Here is a 25,245-nt window from a genome sequence, read left to right as displayed (position 1 = left end):
GGCAGAAGTGAGAATCCACAGAAGCACCAATCACTTGGCAGTTGAGTTTCTTAAATTCTTCTGCCCTGTCACTGAAAGCAATGATCTCCGTAGGGCACACGAAGGTGAAGTCAAGAGGGTAAAAAAAGAACACTATGTATTTTCCTTTGTAGTCAGTCAGGCTGATATCTTTGAACTGGCCATCAGGCATAACAGCTGTAGCTTTGAAGTTGGGGGCAGGGTGTCCAATTTTTGCAGTTCCTGAAGACATCTTGTTAACAGCGGGGCGCGCTGAAGGAGCGAGCACCAGTCTGCAGCCAGGAAGAGAGCACCGCCTTAATCATTCTTAAAACATTTGGTCTCCACGTAAGCCCCTGGCATCAGCGAATTTTCCCCGTGAAATCAGTTCTCCCTGCATCGCTGTTCAATGAACTCCTCGTGTGCTGTCTCAGGAACATCTTCAACTCTGATGTGAATGGGCTTCTGGCAAGTGTGCAAATGAGGTGTCAGGTAGATTTGGAAAGGACAATGAAATTTCGTCTGCAAGCACGTGTGAACGTTCTTTCATAGACATTATCATTGTAATCCTTTTGTCTGATTCAATGTCATGTTCCTCAAAGAAAGCAAATAAGGTAGGCAACATGTAAATTTTATTTTCACCCATTTTTTGACAAAGCTGAAGTTTCATTTGGAATGATCGAATCTTTTCAGACAAATCGAGGCATGTTGCATGTGGTCCTTGCAGTGATCAATTGAACTCATTCAAGATGGCGAAGATGTCAACCAAGAAGCTGTTTTTTGCAGTTCACTTTTATCACTGAAAAGTGCTTCCAACGGCAGTCTTGCTTTCTGATTAAAAAACATTTTGAGTTCATCACGAAGCCCAAAAACACGTTTTAAAACTTTTCCTCTCAACAACCATCTCACTCAGAGTGAAACAGCCGAGCATTATTTGGCGCATCCAACTCGTTGCACAGTTGTGAAAACAGTCGACTGTTTAAAGTGCTCACCTTTACAAAACTGATAGCATTTATGACGCTTTTCATTACTTTTTATAACTCTTGTGGCAGCATCTTCATTGTTAATATTTGCCGATGAATCAGACAGTGAGTTCCAATGACTTTTGGTGGCTCATTCAGTACCAAACGTTGAAATCCAGATCGACATCCTAGTATAGCTGGAGAACCATCTGTGCAAACACCACAAACCTTTTCTCAAGAGATCTTATGCTCGTTCAGAAATGAACTAACTTTGTCAAATACATCACATGTACTAGTTGTCATTTCAAGAGGTTTGCAAAAAAGAAACTCTTCTTTAAAGTCGCCATGATTAATATACCTCACGCAAACCAGTAACTGTGAACAGTTTGCAACATCTGTAGATTCATCAAGCTGGATGCTAATATTGGAAGCAGAATAGATTTAATTTCCTGGATTACCTGATCAATAATATCAGCAGACATGCATCTATTCTTCTGCGGACAGTGTCATCAGATAAGGAAATTGCACTCAATTTCATAACAAATTCGTTTCCGATCATAACTCAAACAATGTCTTTGGCCGCTGGCATCAGTAAATCCTCAGCAATGGTGTGAGGTTTCATAGCTCTGACGATTCTGAGTGCTACCAAATATGAAGCTTCAATGCTGCTACGTTTTGTTTGTGGTACTTGCCACCAGTGTCAAGTCTGGCTTTCTTGAATCCATCAGCTTTGCTTCTAAAATAGTTGGTATCCTTGCCGGCAAATTTCAGAAGCTTGCTATTAAAATGGCATTTTAGTTTGTTCTGCGTCATAGATTCTGCTGATGGAACATCACAACAAATAACACATTGCGGTTTCTCGATTCCTGCTATACTTACTGAGGTAAAACCATACTATAAAAAATCCTCACTATATTTTCTTTTCTTAACATTCTTCAATACATGATCCATTGTCATGGGATGGTTTGCTAGTGGAAATAATATATAACAATAGCTTTAATAATACAAAGATGATACATCACACAGGGGACTCGTAGGTGGGCGTATCTGCACGTGGGCCGACCTGCCTGGAGACGGGTAGAGGAGCGGTGTCTCGGTTCCTAAGACCATCGGTAATGTATGTTTTCCGAAGGCCTTAGGTGATCCCTGTGAAAGGGTCGTTGGACCCACAGGTTGAGAACCGCTGCTCTAGAGGGTCCTATGACTCTCTGGCATGGAGTGAAGGTACTGCTAGGTGCATTCCAGCCCCGTGAACGATGGTGCTAGTGAAGAATACTGGGAGTCCCGTGGGTGGCCAAAAGAACAAACACATCTGTCTTCAAAGAAGCACAGCCAGAATGCTCTTTAGGAGGGAGGATGGAAAGACGGTCTTTCACGTGCTTTGGACATGTTCTCAAGAGGGGCCCATTCCTGGAGGATGACATCAAACTCGCTGAAGTAGAGGGCCGGCGCACACGATGAAGCCCCTGGATAAGATGGATGGACACAGTGACTGCAGCAATGGGTCCCCGCGTCACAGCAATCGTGCAGATGGTGCAGGAGCGGGCCGGGTTGTGCTCTGTGGTACGTAGGTCACTGTGAGTCTGCCCCAGCTTGATGGTGCGTCACCACGTGTGGACCTTAGCCTTGTGAGAGGCTGCTCGTTGCCACTGAGCTGGCTGGACTCAGGCCGACTCTACGTGTAACAGCAGCCCTGGCTCATCTCCCTGATCTCTGATGCACGCAAGCACATGCATGGTGGTGGCCGCGGGGTCGCCCCGTCTGAGGAAGGGCTTCCTTCCTTTTCCCTGACCCTCCTCACACGTCCACAACAAGCAAGACAGAGTCTTCCACCCTCACTTCCATGGTACAGTGCCTCTCCACACTGCTTCCACGCTTGAATGGTCATGCCTGCCCATTCCCAGTGAGGCCCACCGTCCCATCCTGCACTGGGGCGGTGAGACAGTCCTGCCTTCTGGCACCGCTGCGTTCTCAAGGACTCCGTCTTCCACAAAGGAGCACACGAGGAGAAGAGTGCAGTGACAGCAGAAAGCGGCTGAGCACACTTCCTGGCAAAGAATCTGCCTTGTCTGCCACAGTCACAAAAATGTGAGACAGAAACCCAGCAGGGCTTACCACGTGCGAGGCGACAGTGGCTGCTAGAAAGACAGACGCTCCCTGGTAGACAGAGGGAGGAGGGGGAGAGGCAGGCAACAAAGGGACCTCTCAGGCTCCTTTCAAGGGAACGAACGCTCTTTTCATGATACTTTCAGGGGAGGATGGCGTTATAGATAAATTGTGTACCCCCACACACACAACAGACACACACACACACACACACACACACACACACACACACACACACCTCCCCGCCAAAGAGATCTGATGAAGTCCTAATCCTCAGTATCTGTGATTGTGGCTTTGCTTGGGAACAGGGTCTTGAAGATGTTATGCGTTCACACGAGGGCACCCTAGACTAGAATTCACTGCCATTGGGATGATTCTGACGTGTAAAAACTCTGTAGGACAGAGTAGAACTACTCCCTAAGGCAACAGGTCCCAACCTTCCTCATGCTGCAACCCTTTCAGACAGTTCCTGTTGTGGTGACCCCCAACCATAACATTATTTTCGTGGCTACTTCATAACTGTAATGTTGCTACTGTTAGGAATCATCATGTAAACATCTGATAGGCAGGATATATTTTCATTGTTGAAAATGGAACATAATTAAAGCACAGTGATTAATCACAAAACCATATGTAGTTATATACTGTGAAATATTTATGTTTTCCAAAGGTCTTAGGCAACCCCTTTAAAACGGTCGCTGGACTTCCAAAGGGGTCTCGACCCACAGGTTGAGAACCACTGCCCTAAGGCTTCTGAGACTAAATCTTTATAGGAACCAACAGCCTCATCTCTTCCTCCTCAGGGTCTGATCTGCCAACCTTGTGGTTGGCGGTCCAACCTTGAACCAACTGCAGCCCAGGGCTCTACATGATACTAGAGTGGATGAGTCCTCATCTCACGAGAGTGGCGACGAGGCACCAAGAGACAGAGGAAGGTGTTCTATAAGCTGCAAGTCCAAGGCAAGGAACATGGGAGAGGAGACGGAATCGTCCCTCAGGCCTCGGGAGGGCACGTGGCCTGACTCCGCTCACACTGATTTGGCAGTCTAGCCTCGAAACTTTTGAGACAACACAATTCTGTCCTTCCAAGTCACATGGTGTAGTGCCGCTGCCGACACCAATGTCTTCATCTCAGCATGGAGCAGCCCCGCCCAGAGAGGTCTCGGATATTGCCAAGGCCGTGGAGGAAGGACCCCGTCTGCTGCGGCTGTGCTGCGTGCTTTCTGCACACCTGGGCCAAGGTAGGCCATTCTGTCAAGAAGGGCTTCCTTCCTTCCTGCTGGAGACGCACTGCTGTGGGAAACCCTCTCACGCGCACGTGCGCGCGCACAGCCCACGCCACGTTCCCTGAACCAGCAAGCGTGCTGTCTGCTGCACTGCTCCCCACCGACAAGCCTCTCCAGCTTGTGGTGCTCCCCCCTCTTCTCTACACCTCAGTGGCTGGAAACTTGGCAAAGGGAAGAGACCTCGTGGTCCCCAGGGGGTTAGAGGCCTGGGAGGAGAAGAGGCAGACCTAGGAAAGTGGGGGAGAGGGGAAGGGGAGAAGTGGGGCTGAATGGGTAGAGGGTAGGGGTGGGGGTGGGAGGTGAGAGGGTAGTTACCACTATTATTTCCCCGGTCCTCACCCATTTTGGGATGTAGGCATCTATGTTCTCAAAATGCTAGCATGGACACCAGTCAGAAGGTTGATCTGGAATCATGGATCAGTGGGGAAGACTGGGACCCATGGAGGGGGGCACGGACAGACACTTAGGGAGCTGCAAGACCAGCACAATGGAACTTCCTTTCTGGGACCCCTCCTTCTCATCCCGCCCCCATTTTCATTTGGATTTGTACTGCCACCCCAAACCAGAAAATCAATACGAGCAAATTCAAATTGAGGGGCCTCCGGAGCAAGTGGCCCAAAGTCTTCAAACTGTCAATGTCATTAAAGGCAGGAAGAAGAAAGGAAAGAAAAAGGCCCCGTGGGAACCAATCATTTTAAAGGGGATGACAGAGACATAGCAGCTAAACTACCGAAGGAGCCTAGATTCGAGCTGAGGTCAAAGAAGACAGTGAAAATATTATTGGGAAAACTTGAACATGGAATTTATACTAAGTGTATTGTGTCAACAATAAAATTGTATGATGATTGTGTGAAGCATGCCCTTGTTCTTGGGAACAGTTAAGTATGTAACCACGTCATCATGTCTGCAAGAAACTTTCAAATAATCGGGGGTGGGGGCGGGGAGGGAGGTATGATAAATACACACACACACACACACACACACACACACACACACACACACAGCAAATGGGGCAACCAATGGTTAACAATGGGTGAATCCGGGTGAAGGGCAGATGGGATTTCATTATCCTGTTCTTTCAATTACTCTGAGAGATGACTTTTTTCCTAAATAAAAATTTGAAATCAATTTGCTAGGGCTTGTTAAATTAAAAAGGATCCCTGGAGCCCTGGTGGTGTAGTGGCTCACTTTGGGCTGCTAACCGCAAGGTAGATGGTTCAAACACCTATCTGCTCCCCAGGAGAAAGATGAGGCTGTCTGCTCCTTGAAGATTCATGGCCTTGGGAACCTCCAGGGGCAGTTCGAGCCTCTCCTGCAGGGCTGCTTTGAGTCAGAGTAGACTCCAGGGCAGTGAGTTCGGGTTTGGGTTGTTGTATCAATGCATCTCCACGCCATTCTCATGCCTTCGGGAGCCGGAGCCTGGGCCCGCAGAAGTTCTCTCAGCTGCTTGGGGGATGAAGGACTGTCTAGCATCGAGCCTGTTCTCCTTTCTGCAGTGACACACGAAGGGCCCTGCTGACCGGAATCCCCATGGGCCTTTGCAGGGCTTCTCTCTGGAAAAGCAAACTCATGGCTCACCACACTCCAAGAATGTTCCCTCCCTGTGCCTGAGAACCCAGACAGCCGAGCTCAACGAGGGTCAGACCCCAGGGGCTAGTGCCGCAACCCCCAGGCATGCTCCTAGAGCAGTGGTTCTCAACCTGTGGGTCAAGACCCCTTTGGGGGTCAAACAACCCTTTCACGGGGATCACCTAATTCATAACAGTAGCAAAACAACAGTGATGAAGTAGCAACGAAAATAATTTTATGAAATAATAATTTTTAAATTATCAAGGGTCCATGAGGAAGTGGGGAGTGGGGAGGGAGGGGAAAAATGAAGAGCTGATGCTAGGGGCTTGGGTGGAAAGCAGATGTTTTGAGAATGATGAGGGCAATGAATGTACAAATGTGCTTTACACAATTGATGTATGTATGGATTGTTATAAGAGTTGTATGAGCCCCTAATAAACGATTTAAAAAAAATACATTTTAAAAAGAAAGAAGAAAATGTTCTAAAATTGTGGTAATGATTGCACAACTCTTCCTGATATGAGTGAACTATTGAATTGTATGACATGTGGATGAAGTACCAATAAAACTGTTAAAAAAGAAAATGTTATGGTTGGGGGGTCATCACCACATGAGGAACTGTATTAAAGGGTTGCAGCATTAGGAAGGTTGAGAACCACTGTCCTAGAGGGTGCCTTCAGGGCTCATGCAAAGAGGGCAGTCAGCATTTGGGGAGCAGCTACCTGGTGCCAGGCATTGGCATGTCAAGGCCTAAGGCTCCTCCCTCTTCTCCAAGCGCCCTGGCACTGCACTTTTAGGGCAAGGAGCCCTACTGTCGGCTGGCTAGAGTCCAAGACAGAGTATGGGTCATGAACTTGTCCAGCCATCTAGCAAGCGCTAGAAAAGACTGACCCAGGATCTCACCAGAGGGTCTGCTGCACTTGGGGTGTCTTGTGTCTGAGGAATCTGAAAAATTCCCAGGTCATTCTAGCATGCAGCAAAGATTGAGAACTTTGTTTGAACTTTTAATGTTCAACCTTGCCTTAGAGTGACCTGGGCACTTTTACAGCAGCCGCCCAGACTCCCCTTACCCCCACTGTGGATTCAGAACCTCTGGGAGGTGGGACGCGGCATCCAGGAGATGATTCCAACATGCAGCCGGGATGCAGACTGCTCTTTCCAAGAACTAACACCTACCCTCCAGTGCTGTGGTTCTCAACCTTCCTAACACCGCCACCCTTTCATACAGTTCCTCGTGTGGTGATGACCCCCGACCATACCATTATTTTCGTTGCTACTTCATCACCGTTGTTTTGCTACTGTTATGAATCGGGTGATCCCTGTGAAAGGGTCGTTCGATCCCCAAAGGGTCTCGACCCCATAGGCTGAGAACCGCTGCGCTAGTGGCTGCATATGCGTCAGTAGCTACCCTTGCTACAAGCCGATTCAACTTTAATGAGAGAATTGGCAGCTGGGGGGAGTTAGGGTGAAAGGGAAGAGGAGAGAGGAAAGTGTGTGGCCAGCAAAAGGAAGCATGGTGACATGAGATTGCCAAGAGCCATCCCAACTGGGTTCCCGCCCTCAAGACAATGAGCTAAAGACCTCTGCTCAACCACTTCGCTAAGTGTTATCACACTCTGTCAGGCTCATTGAAGATGGGCGCGAACTTGAGCATCAAGGTTTCATCAGGCAGGGGGGTAGAGGGCCTGGCCATCCTGGAAAGTGGATATTCAGCCCAGCTGTGGGATAAAGGAGCCCCGGTGGCGCCCTGGTTTAGGCACTGGGCTGCAAGGTCAGCAGTTCAAACCCATTAGCTGCTCTGAGGGATAAAGATGAGACGCCCTGCTCTGGTACACATTGACAGTCTCAGAAACCTGAAAGAGCAGTTCGGCCGGGTCATGAATGAGTCGGATTTGTTTTGGGGCGTTGGTCCTAGGATAGGGATGGCTAAGGGCAGAGCTGGGTAGGCGATGCAGGGCTGTCCAGGTGGGGACAGAAACAACAGTGCCTTCCCCATCTGTCCTGTTTTCTGTCTCTGCTATCTTTGGCTTAATCAGAATTCAGCTACTTCCGGAGGTGCAAACTGGGTGTCTTGTTATTCCTTCAGAAACCCTCCGGGCTGGGGCAAATGGACGATTGTTTCTTTGGAGGGAGGGTGGGGTGCTGGCTGAGAGAGGAGGAGAAGGAGCCCTGGTGGGATGCTGGTGAAGTGTTGGGCTGTGTTGCCATCCCCACGGTGGGCAGTTCGAAGGCACCAGCAACTCCTCGGGAGAAAGACGGGCTTTCTACTCCCATCAACAGGTACCGTCTCAGAAACCCCGAGGGTCGCTGTGAGTCAGCCCTGGCTCGATGGCAGTGAGCGTGGTTTGGTCTAGAGAAGGAGGAAGGCTCCCGTCACTTCCTGAGCGACGGTCCCCTCCCCTCCCCGCCTCACCACACCACGCGAGCATGGCACCACCACCCACACCACCGCCAGCACAGTGAATCAGAGCTCCATGTGTCAGGAGGCATATTTTTAGTATTTAAAAGAGCAGTTGTCATAAGTGCTTTTAGAAACGGTTCCTTCGGGATAGACGACATTAAGCAGCCCGTGGACTTGGACTTTCTAGCCATAAACTCCTCTAAGCCAGTTCTAGAGAAAACACAGTTCTAGAAAATGAAAACAAACAAGCAAGCAAAAATTCTTCAGGCAAGACTGAGGTTTGGAAATTCTCTTTGAATGTGAGTGCTTGAAGAACCAAGTAGAACTGACTGAGTGAATGTGGGTTCCCAGAAACCCCCATTCGTTCTGCCGTTAGGGGACCACCACGGGTCATCTGGCTCCTGCCAGAGCAAGTCAGAGGAAGAGAGGGGCAAGAGAAGACGAGGGAGAAAAAAGCAAAGCTGATCTCCACCTTGCTGTAGACATCAAAACGAACCTCACAGATTACCAAAATCAAAGTGGAATTGAAGGTAAAATTAGATTAGTTGCTCTGTCCTATGAGCTAAAATTCTTCTAAGCATTACCCCCAAGACCCAAGCCATTTGGAGAAGACGAACTGAATTGACCATAAAAGGCCATTGACAACGTATGTGGACTCGCACGGAGTTGCCATGAGTCGGCGTTGACTTGGCAGCAGTTGGTTTTTAAAATGTGACAAAATCCTGATTGGAGAATAACTGATACAGTTTTTCTGTATCAGGGGAGGATACAGCAGATGTTTTACACGTTTTAAGATTTTGCATCTTTTCGGTACAACTGTTTTCCTACTAATAGGCATTTATCTCAGAGGTGAATGAATTTTTTCATAAGCGGCCAAATAGCAAATTTTGCTATGCTTTGAAAACTATATAGTCTCTCCCTCATTATAGTAAAAGTGCAATATGTAAGCAAATCAGAATATCTGTGTTCCAATAAAACTTTATTTACAAACACAGGCCACCAGATTTGACCCTGGGCCTGTCAATCCTTGAGTGATCTTAAGCAGTGATTACTGGTGTGGGCAAATATTGGCCCAGTAGGATGATTATTCCACTGCCTTTGTTAATCCCCAACATTAGAACAAAAGATTATGGATCTAATATACAATGTTTGTCAATAAATTGTGATAACCTCATGTGATGAAATGTTATGTGGTCACTTAAAATTATGCAGAAGCATAGTAACATGGCTACATTATTATATGGAATTAAGCAAGTCATAAAAGAATTAGAACTAATGAATGAGTTTAGTAAGGTTATCATTACATGAAAGTCAAAAGTTGTCCTAAAAAAGGACATAGGGTGCCTAGTGGGGCTCAATCAAGGGCAATGTAGCAGCGAGGAATTACTAAACCCAAATGAAGGCCGAACATGATGGTGGGACAAGAGGAAAGCAAAAGGAAATAGAGGAAAGAACCAGGAGGCAAAGAACATTTATAGAGGTCGAAATACAGGAACACACATATGTAAATATATATAACGAGAGGGGAAGAGAACTATGCACTCATATCTATATGTTAAGATTTAAGGTTGCAGATGGACATTGGGCCTCCACTCAAGTACTCCCTCAACACAAGAACACTCTGTTCTAATAACCTGGCATTCTGTGATGCTCACCTTCCTGATACAATTGCTGAAGACAAAATGGGTGCATAAGCAAAATGGGTGCATGAAGAAAGCTGTTGGTGCCCAGCTATCAAATGATATAGTGTCTGGGGTCTTAAAGGCTTGAAGATAACAAGTGGCCATCTAGCTGAGAAGCAACAAAGCCCACGTGGAAGAAGCACACCAGCCTGCGTGATCATGAGGTGTCAATGGGATCAGGTATCAGGCACCTAAGACCCAGAACAAAATCATACCCAATGTGAATTGGGGGGTGTGGGGCATGGAGTGGAGACCTAATGCCCATCTGTAGACAATTGAACATCCCCTCACTGAGGGCCCACAGGGAAGAGATGAGCCAGTCAGGGTGCAGTATAGCACCAATGAAACACAAAGTTTTCCTCCAGTTCTTTGGGGTTTCCTTCCCCCCACTATCATGACCTCAATTCTACCTTACAAATTGGATTAGACCAGAACATGCACACTGCTACTGTTAAGAGCCCAAAACACAGGGAATCCAGGATAGATAAACCCCTCAGGGCCAACAATGAGAACAGAGATACCAGGATTAGGGGAGGGGAGGGGAGGGGGAGAAGGGAGAATCGATCACAAGAATCAACCTATAACCCCCTCCCAGGGAGACAAACAGAAAGGTGGGTGAGGGGCGATGGAGGATGATGTAAGATATGAAAATAATAATCTGTAACTTATCAAGGTTTCCTTATCAAGGTTTCGTGAGGGAGGGAGGGGGAAGAAATGGGGAGCTGATATCAGGGGCTCAAGTGGGAAGAGAATGCTTTGAAAATGATGATGGCGGCATATGTGCAAATGTGCTGGACACACTGGATGAATGTATGGGCTGGGATAAGAGATGTACGAACCTCCAATAAAAGTAAAACAAAACAAAATGAAAGTTGTCCTATAATCTGGCTATAAATCTTACCAATAAGAAAATGTAAAAGCAAAATGCACTCAGGAGCAATTTTACTACTGGCAGCATGTCAATTCCAATTCACAGCAAGCTGATAGGGCAGGGTAGAAGGGTTCCTTTGGGTTTCTGAGGCTACAGGCAGCTTCCTCTTTCTCCTGTGGAGCAACTTGTGGTTTTGAACTGCTGACCTCATGGGTAGCAGACCAACTCATAACTCACAATGCCACCAGTGTCCCTGTGATAACAATAGAAAATCTAAATGGAGTCACTCTGGGCAGAAATGTGCAGGTGTTTGAGGAAAATCCTAAAATGTTTTGGACATATGGAAAGACAGGATAGATGAAGAGGATGCAGGGTGTCTTGTTCAGAGCGGGTTAGGGATTGAAACATGCCCCCCCGGAATATGTGTTGTCAACCCTAATTTGTGAGTCTAATCCCACTGGAGAGTGGGTTGTCTTTGTTATGATAATGAGGCAGGATTCCTATGGGGTGTGTTCAGGGCCTTCAGAATGTCCGTGGGCAAGTTCCATTATCTTTATACCCATTTCCCCACAACTTGTGAAGGCCCCTTGTTTTTGAATGTATCTCTGGTGATGCTGGAGGTAAGCATTGTGCTGTTGACTGGTTCAAACCCACCAGCCACTCCACCAGAGAAACACGAGACAGTCTGCGTTCTCAGAGCTTGATAGCTTTGCACGCCCGATGGGACAATTCTGCTCTGTCCTGTCAAGTCAGCATCAGCTCAATGAAAGTGGGTTTGGGGTTTGGGTCGTCTATTTGGGGCCAGATATAAAACGGGATTACACAAGAGAGCAAAGAGAGAGAGGTTAGAGGTCAAGATCCACGGGATCCACCAGGCAGCAGAAGCAGAAGAGACAAGGACCTTCTTCCAGAATCGACAGGGAAAGTCTTTCCCCAGAGCCAGCGCTCTGAATGAGGACAACCAGCCTTCCAGACTGTGAGAACGTAAATGTCTGTTTGTACAGCCACCCGCCTGTGATACTTCTGTTACAGCAGCACTAGGTAACTGAGACAGTTCCGGAGTGAAAAATCTCACCTTTACCTGACCTGCAAGTTCAATTTCAGAAAAATTCTCTACTAACATTTTTTAATGGAACTTGACAAAATGTCTATTCTGCTTCAAAGGGAAATAAATGTATGAACAACATAGAAGGTTTTAGGATCATAAGGGGGGGCTCCCCCTATCAGATACCAAACTATAAAGTAAGAGGGGCTGGAGCTGTGGTTTGGGCTTAGAAGCAAATAGAAAAATGGATCTCAATATAATAGGCCTGAGTTCAGAAAGAGACCTCTGTGGATATGGAAAAAAGATAAAATGTCAAGTGGTTAGAGACAGAGCAACTCTTCCACAACAGGCATTGGGGCCGCTGGCAACCCATTTGGAAAATAATAATAATGCCAGATCTCTACCAAAAGTTCCAGGTGTATGCAAGGGTTAAATGTGAACTTTTTTTTTCTAAAAGCATTTGGGGTGGGAGCGGAAGGAGGGGGCAAAATGAGGACGTAATGCCAGGGGCTTAAGTGGAGAGGAAATGTTTTGAGAATGATGAGGGCAATGAATGTACAAATGCGCTTTACACAATTGATGTATGTATGTATGGTGATAAGAGTTGTATGAGCCCCTGACAAAATGATTTAAAAAAAAGGGTGGGGGGGAGGCTGTATTTATATCATTGATGTAGAGAAGTTAAAATAATAAATAAAACGTAAATGATATGAAAGTATTGCTAGATAAACAAGCAGCCATCTTGCTGAGAAGCAACAAAGCCCACATGGAAGAAGCCCACCAGCCTGTGTGATCATGAGGTGTCGAAGGGATCAGGTATCAGGCATCAAAGAACAAAAAATCATATCATTGTGAATGAGGGGGAGTGCGGAGTGGAGACCCAAAGCCCATCTGTAGGCAACTGGACATCCCCTTACAGAAGGGTCTTGGGGAGGAGACAAGCCAGTCAGGGTATAATATATCACCGATGAGGCATACAACTTTCCTCTAGTTCTTTAATGCTTTCTCTCCCCCCACCCCACTATCATGACCCCAATTCTACCTTACAAATCTGGCTAGACCAGAGCATGTACACTGGTACAGATAAGAGCTGGAAACAAAGAGCATCCAGGACAGATAAACCCCTCAGGACCAATAATGAGAGTAGAGATACCAGGAGGGTAAGGAGAAGGTGGGGTAGAAAGGGGGAACCAATCACAAGGATCTATATATAACCCCTTCCCTGGGGGGTGGACAACAGAAAAGTGGATGAAGGGAGACATTGGTAAGTATAAGACATGAAAAAATAATAATAATTTATAAATTATCAAAGGTTCATGATGGAGGAGGGGGCAGGGAGGGAGGGAAAAATGAGGAGCTGATACCAAGGGCTCAAGTAGAAAGCAAATGTTTTGAGAATGATGATGACAACCAATGTACAAATGTGCTTGGCACAACGGACAGATGTATGGATTGTGATAAGAGCTGTAAGAGTCCCCAATAAAATGATTTAAAAATCCCAAAAACAACAACAAAAAGGAAGTATTGTTAAATATGAGTCATTAGAACCTTAAAAGTTCTGTAAAATATAAACAAATGTATAAAGGTTGATAGACTACGCATGGATTTCTTATAAACTAATAAGAATAAGACAAGCAACCCGATTGAAAATGAACTAAGAACATGAATAAACAGTTCACAAAAGAAGAACTCCTACTGGACAGTGAACATTACAATCAAGCCCCCAACCACACTCTCTGCCGCCACGTCAGTGCCGACTCAGTGACCCAATAGGACAGGGTCGAACGGCCCCAGTGAGATTTTGAGACTGCATCTTTGTACAGGAACAGAAAGCTCTCTCTTTCCCCTCCGAGTGGCTGGTGGTTTCGAACTGCTGACCTAGTAGTTAGTAGCCAAACCTAACTACTTTGCCACCAGGTCTCCTGAAAATAAAGGCTTCTTAAACTTCTACTCTTGACCCCTTTGGGTCCAAGAAATCGGTAACACAGCCAAGTGCTGCCAGAAAGTTTGTGTTCATGACATTTTTCATTCGAACTAAATTTTGGTCATTGCATATTCAGAGATCTTTGACTGCTGCCAACTTTTTCGAAGCCCCACCCTCAGTTAGCAAGCACCCCCCTACCCCCCTTCCCCTCCAGACACACTCACAACATCCCTGCTTGAAGCAGCTTTGGTGGCCAGGGACAGACTGGGGAGAGAGAGACTGACAAAGGATTGAGGAACAGGGTGCTTTCACACTCCTACATTTTGAATGATATAATTAGTAGTGTTTTCGGGAGAAAATGTTGGCAGTCTTTGTTTTTAAAGTAGAAGACATACACCTTTCGATAGTAGCAATTCCACCCTGGGCACAATGAGCTATGCATTGGGCTGTAACCTGCAAGGTCAGCAGTTCGAACCCACCAATGGTTTCAAGGGAGAAAGGTGAAGCTGTGTGCTCCCATACATATGTACAGTCTCAGAAACCCAAAGGGACAGCTCTAGTGTGTCCTACAGGTTGTGGAGTGGCTCACAGAAGCGCTCCCTGAAGCCTGGCTGAGGATGCCCTGTGGGGGCCTGTGCTCAGCTCTGTCCCTGCCTCACCAGGAAGGTGGGGGCATTCTGGAGGGCGAGATGGAGGCACAGATAGAGGCATGGGCTCCACCTCCATGGAAGTCATTAGCAGGTTCCTGCTCCTGGCTGGGAAGGCAGGCTGAGGGCAGAGGGAGCTAGGGAAGGCTCCCTGGAGGAAGTGGTGCCTAACTGTCAAAAGATGAGAAGTTAGTTCAGTGATAAAATTTGAGCAAAAGTTAGGAGACAGAGACTACAGCCATTTCAGAAGATGAGGGGCAGTTTGGTGCCACCCATTTTGGGTGTGGGCTGAGCAGTGGTGAGCGTTATGGCCAGAGAAGGGGTAGGAGGTGATGGTGTAGGGTCTTCGATGCACCCCACTGGTGAGGAGGCATCACCAATCAACCAACGGCACTCACCATCACCAAGTCGATGCTGCCTCTTGGCAACCCTGCAGGCAGAGTGGAACTACCCCGCCCTGCGGGTGTCTGCGATGGGAACTCTTTGTGGGAGTAGAAAGCCTCCTCTTTCTCCTTCGACCTGGCTCGTGGTTTCAAACTACTGACCTCACGGGTAGCAGCCCAACACATAACCACTACTCCACCAGGGCTCCTTGAAGCACCACAGAAGGACTCTAAAGGGGAGAGTGTCCCTCAGAGCAGCTCCTCAGGAAGATTCCAAGGCAGCTGTGGGGTTGAGGGTCTGGAGAGAAAAAGGCTGGGGGGATGAGGAGACCCTGTAAAGGGCAGTGGTCAGTCCTAATGGTGCAGGGAGGGTGGGAAATGGAAGCATCAAGGGTGGTTTTTGGCTTGGGGGTTGGAGGAAAGGGGACTATGTGCTTAGGGCCCAGAGGAGAAGCTGGCCGGCATGACTCCCATGGTGCTTTCTGTGCTCCCCGCTAGTCAGCCTCTGTGGGACAAAGACCAAGGGCCAGGCGCCTCGGGGTTTGAAGGGTGCATCCCGTTTCACTCGCCACTGCTTCCCGGGGGGCACCATAAGCTCGTACTAGTTCCCCCTTGACTTGGAGCCTGAAACTCTCTACACCTCCCCACATCCCATCTCCACAGAGGGCCTGACACCATATGGCCTGGGGGCTGCCAAAAAGGGAGGACAATGCCCCCCCCCTCCCCTGCCACCACCTGGCCTCAATCTCAGGAGTAACTCCCAGGACATTTCCTGGGAGCTCAGTTGAGGGACCCAAACCTGGGACCCCAGGGAGTCCTTCCTGGCCCACCTAGCATTTCTCTGACCAAACCCACACTCCCCTGCATCTGGGATCTGGGCCCACAACTTGCTCCACAGTTACATGTCCTTAGTCCTCGGAGAAGCTTCTGCTGTGCCAGGTGGGTTCTGAGGACACAGGCAAGGTGACATCCCAGAAGTCCCTGAGCCGGGCATACACACAGCTGGTCTGCAGGTCCCCAGGCCCCTGCTGTGACAGCCCCAGGGTGGGAGCTCCTAGGGGTCTGGGAGAAGAGCACGGTGTGGTCAGGATGCCCAGACAGCAGCTGTCCATCAACTACCACTAAACATGTCCCTCCTAGAACCGTCCAGCTATGACCCCACCAAGCTGTCAGGTCACAGGGGACCCATACCCTGAGGGGAGGTAGGGAGGGGGCTTCATTTCCTTCCACAAATTGCTCTCTGTGGCCTGGTATTCCTGCAGCACCTTCCAGTCCCGCTCAGATGCGCAGTCCCTGGAGGCACCTGGGAGGCTGAAGGCCGAGCTTGCTCCTATCAGCTTCCCTGGTCTTCCACTGACCCCTAGGGGGCGGCTGCAACACAGCCAGGCCGTGAGGAGGTGGATTCGGCCCTGCCCCATGTGGGTTCTCTCAGCTTCCCCACCCGAGGAGCTGTGGTCTTGCCCCTCCAAACCTGGCCCTTAGCCAAACAGACACGGAGCTGCCCACTACGAGAGCCTGGGCCACAGAGAAGATCCAGTGCCCTTAGAGGGCCTGAGGTTCTCGCGCCTTCCAGAACCCTAGCTGCCCACAGGAGGCCACAGCTTGATGGGATGTCCTAGGGCTGGCCTTTGAAGTGTCCCTCCGGGCCCCCACCTCCGTCCCTTTCCCAACTCGCTAGAGCCAGGGGTAGGAAACAGAGCTCGGGTCCATCAAGCTGCCCCACGAGGTGCTAATGAACAGAACTACCCACTGGTGCACTGATCAGTTGCCGTCTTGGGAGTTCGGGCCAGGCCTGGGACATTCTGAGAACAAATGAGGGCGTGTCTGGGGCTGCTGAGGTGCCCTGACAGTATCGCTGCACTATTTAAATAACCCCTGGGGTTTTGTAGTCAGGGGGGAAGCACACTATTTTAAACCGACAAGGACCCCAACTCTTCCATGCCTACTTCTCACCCTTTCTTCAGGCAACCTCTGTCTGGAAGGTGGACAGCGGCATGCGGAGGCCATGACAGCTGCTAATGGCCGAGGGAACAGGACCCACAGGCTCCACTCTGACTCTTAGCTCCTCAGCCTCATTTTGACCTCATTTTGAAACTCCATTATCCAAGTGGAAATCACCGGATGCCAACTGGTAACTCCAGCACCACTTTTGTATACTAGTGTCCAGGACACAGCACCGCAAGGGAAGAGTGATTGTGGATGGAAAGTCTGTTTTCTCATTGAATTTTCACAGCAAACCCTGGAGACAGTATGGCAGCCTGTACTGCTTCGAATCATGTCCCCCTAAAATTCATATCCACCCAGAACCTCAAGTGTAACCTTATGTTGAAGTAAGGCTTTGCAGGTGTAATTCATGAAGAGGAACTCATGTTGGTAATCCCTAAATTCAATGTGACTGATGTCCTTATAAAAAGAGGGCACAAACACATAAGGAGACCGAGACAGAGACTAGAGTGGTGTGTATCCAAGTCCAGGAACCCCAGGTGCCCCGGAAGTGAGGAGAAGGCAAGGCCGGCTTCTCGTCTAGAGCCTGCAGAGGGAGCACGCTCCTGCTGCCCCCTTGATTTCTGACCTGCAGTCTCTGAACTGTGAGAAAACAAGTCTCTGCGACTTGGCCTCCTAGTTTGTGCGAACTCGTTGTGGTAGTAATATAATCTGATGTCAACTTGAGACTATTAAGAGTGAAGGGTTGGGGGAGTTTAACCTGTCAATCAGGTCGCAGCTTGATGACCTCATTTGGAGGCACTACGGAGATAAATAGCTCACTGGAGGCCGGGCACACTCTCTCTGCTTCGTCTCCCCGAGAGACAGTCCTGCTGACAAGCCACATGGAGGCACCCTGAGGGAGTCAGAGCCCTGGAGCTGGAGGAGCCATGTGGAGACCCACACCAGTGCTGAGATGCTTCCACTGCCACTGGATCCAAAAGACTTTCCACCCACTGGCCCATCATCTTCCTGCATTTGGCATCATTGCATGCGTTGCGCAAGTCTGAAGAGGAATTTATAGACCGGGATTGGATATATAAGCTAATATCAGACTTCTGGACTTGATCTGGACTCAGCTGGGATGTTTTATTAATATACAATTGCTCTTTATATAAAGCTCCTTCTTATACACATGAGTGTCTATGCGTTTGTTTCTCTAGTCTACCCAGACTAACACACTCATTACGGCAGCCCTACGGAAGGGCCAAGGAAACTGAGACTCAGAGGGTTTGGGAGTCACCTGTCTAAGGCTGCAGGACTATCCAGTCAACGCAGTGGAGTCTGAACCCAGTTCTTTCTGTCTGACTCCACAGCCCACCTCCTCACTCTGCCTCCAATTCAGCAATCCACAAAGGGCCCACTCTCAAAAAGCCCAAGACACTCTGTTTGTCCCACATTGTCCCTGGTCCTGGTCTTAAAAGTTGGCTTCAAATACATTCATCCCATACCCAAAGGACCCATCGCGACATGAAGGGGCCTCCCTGCTGGCCTTGGCACTTGCCTGGACCTGGCTCTTGCCCCTCATCCCTGAAGGCTCTCACTGGGAGCACAGCACTGACTCTGAGTTTGGAGATCCTGGGCCTACAACTGATACCGTATTTTGGTCTCTTGCTACCTGCACAGCTTGGCCTTCTCCAACACAAAGTTACGTTTTGGTTGGCAGCACTTGGCATTTCAGGTCCTCAATCGAGAATCTGCTTTAGCCAGTTCTGCCTACCGAGCCCAACTCTGACCCTACCATTGAGTCAGATCCTAAAAGGTTAATGCTGGCCCGAGCAACCTCCAGGATGCTGGGCTCCTTCAGCTACAGAAAAGACATAAGCGTTTCACGCCCAGGTGAGGAACCCAGCAGAGTTGGAGAAAGGGTTTTGGAGCTGGCCTAGATGAGAAACGGACATCATCCTCTTCCAGCTCTGGAGTAAGGACCCCTGGTGGTATAGGGTTAGGTCTTGGGCTGCGACCCTCAATGTCAGCAGTTCAAAAACCACCAGGTGCTCCCAATCCCATCAAGAGTTGCTGTGTGGGAATCGACAGGCACAGTTCTGCCCGTCCTACAGGGCTGCTGTCAGTCAGAACGGACTCCGTGGCAGCCTTGTTTTGCTTTTATTTTTGAATCTCCATTTCTCTTTAGACAGTTATTTAAGTCTGCGTAATCTTCCTTTCAATTTCAGTTTTGCAGTTGGCTGTTTCTCTGTATGTATCTTGTCCCCAATCCTTCTCCTGCCATATTCTTTTGTGTTGGTTTGTTTTTATGGTACGTATGTATGTATATGTGTGTGTGTATATATAGGTATAGATACATATATATAAACAATTGCTTTTTCAGCAGTTTCACATGTGAATTCAGTGTCTTTAATTACATTAACCATGTTAACCAACCATCACCAATTCCAATTGTCCATCACCCTTTTTTTTGATTTTTTTTTTGGTCCATCACCCTCAACAGAAATCCAGAGGTCAGAAACTGGTCGTTTTGCACTTGCCCATTCTAGATCTTTCATCTCAATGGACTCATACACTATCTATCGGTGCTTTTGGGTCTGGCCTATTTCACTCAGCTTGATGTTTTCCAAGGTCCAAGCATGTTATATTTGGTATCAGAACGTCATTTCCCTTTCTGCTAACAACATGCGTTATTTAAACAGTGTTTGTCTGTGCGTGTTTGGAAAAATAGTGGAAAGTTTGCTAACAAGCAGACCCCTGGCTATGGTAACACTGCGGCCTGTCAGATCCATGAGTTCTGACACAGGAAAAAGAATGACGGTCCTCCTGCTGTGACCTCCGCCTGGGATCCCTCGGCACCATAAAGTGAGTAAAGACACTCGGCAAGACCCCCGCCCCGCTCGAACACTCTCCGTCATGGTCCCCACAGGGCCACCATGCTCCCGTTCCAAACACTTTTTCTGGACTTCAAGCTACAGGGCTCTGGAAGGGAGGCTCGGAGTTCCCCAGACACGGAAAAGGGGTAGCAAAGGAAGGCTCGCCAAGAACCTGGCAGCGCTGCTGAGGCCCAGCCCCCTCTTGGAAGCTGGGGACCTGAGACCTGGCTGATTGGACTCCGGGAGAGCCCCCATCCTACCTGCTCCACACAGTCTGGGATCGCAGGTGCACATGACAGTGTCCCTGCACTCTCCACGGACAGCACATCCTTCAGCAGCTCCTCACACCCTGCAGACAGACAGACAGACAGATAGACAGACAGAATCTCAGCCTGCCACATTGCTCTGCTTTCAACTCATGGCCTTATGGGTCGTAGGCGGAAAGGACTGTGGGAAGAAGGAGGCCTGAGAGAGGAGCTGACCATTTGCGGGCAGGAGGGAATGCAGAGCCTGGTTCAGGCACTATGGGGGGACCTGAGACAGGGCTGCGCCCTAGTTAGAGACGCCCTTCCCCTGGGACTGACCCCACAGGGGAACACAATGAAGAGAGCAGACCAGAGCAGAGTGAATCAAGGAGAGCTTCCTAGAGGCAGGGATACAAGACTGCCCAACCTGGCTCCCAGGGATCCCAGCACATACGTTACTCTGAGGCTGAGCCCCCTGCCCCCCAGGCTTCATTCAGAAACCTCGTTTCAAGAAGTCCCTGATGTCCACTGGAGATGCTGTGTTTGATCGCTTGGTTAATGTGATTGCCTGCTCTCTTCCACATGAGGACGTATTTGACCTACGTCAGAACTGACCAAGGATGGAGTCATGGGGAGGGAACCCTGTCCTAAATACCTGTGTTGAGATCTGCTTGTGCCAGGCCCCAACCACTCAGTGTACCGTCCGCTGCCCCTCACTTTGCTTCCACTGAAAAAGTTCACTCAGGACCTTGAGACAGGCCGAAGAGAAGCACTCATCCCAAGCTGAGCCACAAGGGAATTTGCTTGCCTTCAGAGAGAATAGGACAGAGGCCCTGGCTCTCCTACCACTAAATCAGGTTTCTTAGCAGTAGCAGCAGCAGCGGCGGCAGCAGCGGCACAGAGGCCTTAACAAGCCAACGTGGCTGGTGACCCAAACCACTATCTACAAACAGTTTAGCAGTAAGAGGGACCATATTCAAATTCAACTGGACTCTAAATGTGAGAGAAAAGAGAAGGCCATTTTACATTGACCCTTGGGGGTGGGTAGGGACAGGGAGAAAGAAAGAAGAGAAGTCAGAAGGAAGGAATAAATAAATGAAAGAAACAAAGAAGTCCTAGTTTGCCCAGGACTGTCCAGGCTTGAAAACAGGAAGTCCACATCCAGGCCAAGTCCTTAAGTCCGAGGTAAATGAGGATGGCTGGTCCCCCTAGAGGAGATGGAGAAGGAGGAAAAAAAAAAAAGGGAGAGGGGACAGAGAACAGGGCGAGCAGAGATGACGTCTGTCCCCAGATCCTGTGTCCAGGCATCCCGGGCTCTAGGGCTGGGACTCTGTGGCAGAGGTTCTGAGAGACCCCCAGCCCCCCACGTCTGGGTTAGCTGTGGTAGCCCAGGACTCCCCTCCCTGCCGGCAGCCTCCATGGGGAACTGAGGGCAGAGCTCACTTGTGGAACCATCCTGGGGACCCCGTGGGGAGGAGTCAGCTGGGACCAAGTTGTGCCAGCCTCCTCAGCTGGCCAGAATGCCAAGAGAACCCTTGGCCCATCATACCCGGAAGACCTCACCTTTCATGGCAAACACTCCCCGGCAAAAGTCCTTGAAGTTGATTCTCCCCAGGTCGTTGGGATCCAGGTACTTCACAAGCTTTTGCACCTGTGGGAAGAAAGGGGGGACAGATGTGAAGGACTCGAGACACCCCCAGGAGGCTGGGATGGAGGAAGGACCGCAAATCAAGCCATGTCCACAGAATGGGTCCCTCCTGGTCCTTCTCCCCCCTTAACTTAGAGATCAGCACCAAGGCCCTAAGGTGGGAGGCGGGCACTGGATTCAATAGACAACGCGAGTGAGCAGAAGCCAAACCAGCCCTGGCTCTAGAGACTTGGACTTGACTTGGATCCGCCTCTTCCTTTTCCCCACAAAGACACCCCCTCATTGACAGCAAATGATCTGTTGATTTGTAAAGAGTGGTTGTTCAACACGAACCATACACACACGTGGCAGGAAACCTAAAAATGAGAAGGAAGCAAACCCCAGCATCCCCGGCTTGGCCCTTCTTTGAAGACACTGTCGTAACCACATTGTTTTCCTTTTTCTATTTCATAGTTTGGAAAGAACCTTAGTCAGATTCCTCTTTTCCAGCCAGGCGGAAATATCATATAACATTTGTGTAAATGACTTAAAGTGGCAAATTAAGTAAGAGTTAAGGCCAAACCGATGGTGGTCAGGAGAGTAGCTGCTTGTGCAGGAGGACGAGGGCACCCACGGTGCTTCTGGGATGCTGATGCAGGCCTATGCCTGCGTGGTGCTCATGGTGAATGTGGTTGACTGCTAACCCAAAGGTTGGCAGTTTGAACCGACCCAGAAGTGCCCTGGAAGAAAGGCCTGGTAATCTAATTCCCCAAAATCCATCCGTGAAGACCCTGTGCAGCCGAGGTCTGCTCTGACACAGGGAGGGTTACTGTGAGTGGAACCGACATCACCACTGGGATTTGGTTTGGCTGCTGGCCTGTCTCTTGCCTTAGGTGCGAGTTAGTTAGGTGGGGAGAACTCGCTGGGCTCTATACTAGGGTCAGTGTTCTGGTACATCATTCCTCCTGATGTGGGGCAGGCTCTCCTCCATGTCCCAGGGTCTCACAAGCACCCTCCATGCTGCAAAGTGAGTGCAGCCTACCATCTCAGTGACTGCAAAATGTTCTGCCTGTAGCTCGGGATGGACTGAACTACTCCCGAGTTCCACACTTGACTTCCCATGTTTTGCTACCTACAAGTCATTTGGGGTGGGTTCTATGCTGGGTGGATGGTTGGCGAACTTCCTGATCACTCAACTCAGATCCCGCACATCCTTGTGGCCAACACTCCCCTCCATCACCATGTCCTTTGGTCACACTGAGGCCCCAGTCATCACCGTTGCGGGCCCCTCCTCCCCGAGCATTCAAACATACCACTCCCCGACCCCATCCTGTCCCCCCGCCCCTCCCACCCACAGCCCAGCTCCTCAGCATCACTGGGGCTGCTTTCCTCCCCAACCTGCAATCCACCCCAAATTCCATATCCTCAAACTACTGGGACCACCGCTGGTCACAGCCACCATCACCTCCCCCTGGGCCCTGCAAATCTCTTCATTCCTCTCTTCTCGCCCACTTCCAATTCATCCCTCCACTCCACTCCAACTGGGTCATGATACTCACTCTTCGACTTAAACCTTCCAGGAACTTTCCATGCAATCCAAATTTCACATCGCCTTCAGCAGCCTGCACGATCTAGCCCCTTCAGCACCACCCCTTCCCACTCTCCGCCGCTCACGTCAACCACATCAAGCTATGTACTAAGTTCTTTCCTGCCTCGGGGCCTTTGCACTTAGTGTTCTCTTCTTCCCAACGGCTGCTCTCCCCATTCATCACACAGCAATGCCTACTCAGCGTTCCGGCCTCCACTTGTACCTTTATTAAATGTTGCTGCCCAGAAAGCCTTGTCTGACCACCTCCATCTAAATAAGCCCCGCCCTGCTGTCACGCTCTGTTCCAACACACTGGACTTTCCTCCAAACCATCTGCTGCAATTTGCAATTGGAGCCCTACATAGCTATTTGGTGACTTTGTATCTTCCTGCCTAGAATGTACACTTCCTGCAGGTAAGAAGTGGGTCTGTTTTGATCAGCACTATAGACCTAGCAGTTGATACCATTCTGGGCACAGGGAAACTTCATAAAATTGTATCGAATAAATGAATATAAATAAGCTTACCAAACATCTGTGTTTTTAAGGCAGTTGATAAACTTACTTTCACCGAGTTAATTCTGACTTGTGGTGACCCTATAAGATAGGGTAAAAGTGTCCGTGTGGGTTCCTGAGACTCTAACTCTTTATATAAGTAGAAAGCCTCATCTTTCCCTAGAAGGGTGGCTGGTGGTTTCAAACTACTAACCTCGTGGTTAGCAGCCTAATGCATAACTGAGTATGCCACCAAGGGGCTTGATACCAGTTGCCAGATCATTCCCTGTAAAGATATCTTAAATTAGTCTTCCTGTTAAGCAACTTACTTCAAACTCACCTCTAGTGGGTATTTCCCCTAGATTTTGGCAATACTCTATTTTGAAAAGTGATCTTTTCTCATGAATTGGGTCCATTTTGGGGGTACAAGTCAACAGCTTAAGTTCAATTTCTCCCTATTTCCTCCTGAAACTGCTCCTAAAGGATCCTGTATCTTCACAGCCACCCCTCCAACCGCACACGTGCAAGCGTCCCTTCAATAAGTGAGAAGGGAGCACCTTATATGCTGGGTAAGAAGCCGGCATCGGAGGGTTAGTGGCAAAATCAGCAGTTCAAACCCCCCAGTCCTTGCAAGAGTAAGGAGAGGCTGCCTGCTCTGGGTAGCGATGTAGGCTCAGAAGCTTTGTGGAGCAACTCTACAGCGTGCTATTTAGGGTGCTGTCAGTTGGGATCGATCAAATTACTTGTGTTTTATACGCTAGACACTCTGCAGTAGCTGCTGGCCCAGCTGGCTGATAACAGTCACACTGACATTCATACACAGCCACGTACACACGCACACTGGCATCACCAGGCACCCGGCCCCTCCTCCCCAGGCATCACCATCTGCAGCCTTGGTCTTGAAAGCACATCCCAAGTCCACCGTGAGGCCCAGGAAAGTAAACGGGGTGGGGCTACTATAGCACTTTGGAGAGTGCAGCCCTCAGCAGGTGACAGACAGGCTTACTGCTGCTGGCGGCACCCCTGTGTGGTGGCCTTCAATGGTCCCTGAGGACATTCTTCCAGGGTGGCAGCTGCAGCAGTGGTCTGAAGGTCAGACCTCGCCAATGGCCTGGCACCATGGGCAAGTGCTCAGCCAACTTTGGAAGATGAGTGAATGCACGGAAGAGCCTCGCACACGCACACACATGCACATACATGCACACACACACCCCTCATCCTGCATACCAGCTGATCCTGCTTTCCCACTCGTGTGAACCTGGGGGTGCATCATCCCCTCTATGAGCCCCTGAACCTACTACCCAGTGGGCTCTCAGGAAAAGCCTGTGGGATTTCTGAGGAGGAAGAAAGCGGCTATCCGCCAACTCCTGCCATGCTAGAGGCTCCTCAGCCTTGTGGCTGCCAGTCGCCCCCCCCTCCCCCCCGCTGGCAGCCGCTGACACCACCAGGCAATGACGTGGCTTCTGAGAATAGCAATACCCAGGTGCCACCTGCAGGGCTGTGGGGCAGTCCACCCACCACCCCAGCTGGCGTCCCACCTCCTCTGCTCCTGCCCTTGTCACTGGTGATGTGGGTGTTACAGATGCAGAGCCAGACAATGGTCACCCCCCCCCC

The 25,245-nt window shown here is 49.3% G+C and overlaps 1 protein-coding gene across 1 annotated transcript in view; it reads right to left on the bottom strand.

Annotated features, from left to right (window-relative positions):
• RAB11FIP4 (RAB11 family interacting protein 4) overlaps window positions 1-21,574 on the bottom strand; it is a 93,457-nt gene extending 71,883 nt beyond the window's left edge. Inside the window, exons 1-2 of the mRNA XM_004706940.2 lie at window positions 21,487-21,574; window positions 19,939-20,027 (exon numbers count right to left, since the gene is read on the bottom strand). Coding sequence (XP_004706997.1) covers window positions 19,939-20,027; window positions 21,487-21,493 — 96 coding nt within the window. The 5' untranslated portion in view covers window positions 21,494-21,574. The remainder of the gene's footprint in view (window positions 1-19,938; window positions 20,028-21,486) is intronic.
• Between the last annotated feature and the right edge of the window lie 3,671 nt (window positions 21,575-25,245).

The sequence above is a fragment of the Echinops telfairi genome, unplaced genomic scaffold (assembly GCF_000313985.2).
Source record: "Echinops telfairi isolate 266 unplaced genomic scaffold, ASM31398v2 ScPeMD7_7458;HRSCAF=8496, whole genome shotgun sequence".
Lineage (NCBI taxonomy): Eukaryota > Metazoa > Chordata > Mammalia > Afrosoricida > Tenrecidae > Echinops > Echinops telfairi.
This window is presented reverse-complemented; position numbering and strand designations above follow the sequence as displayed.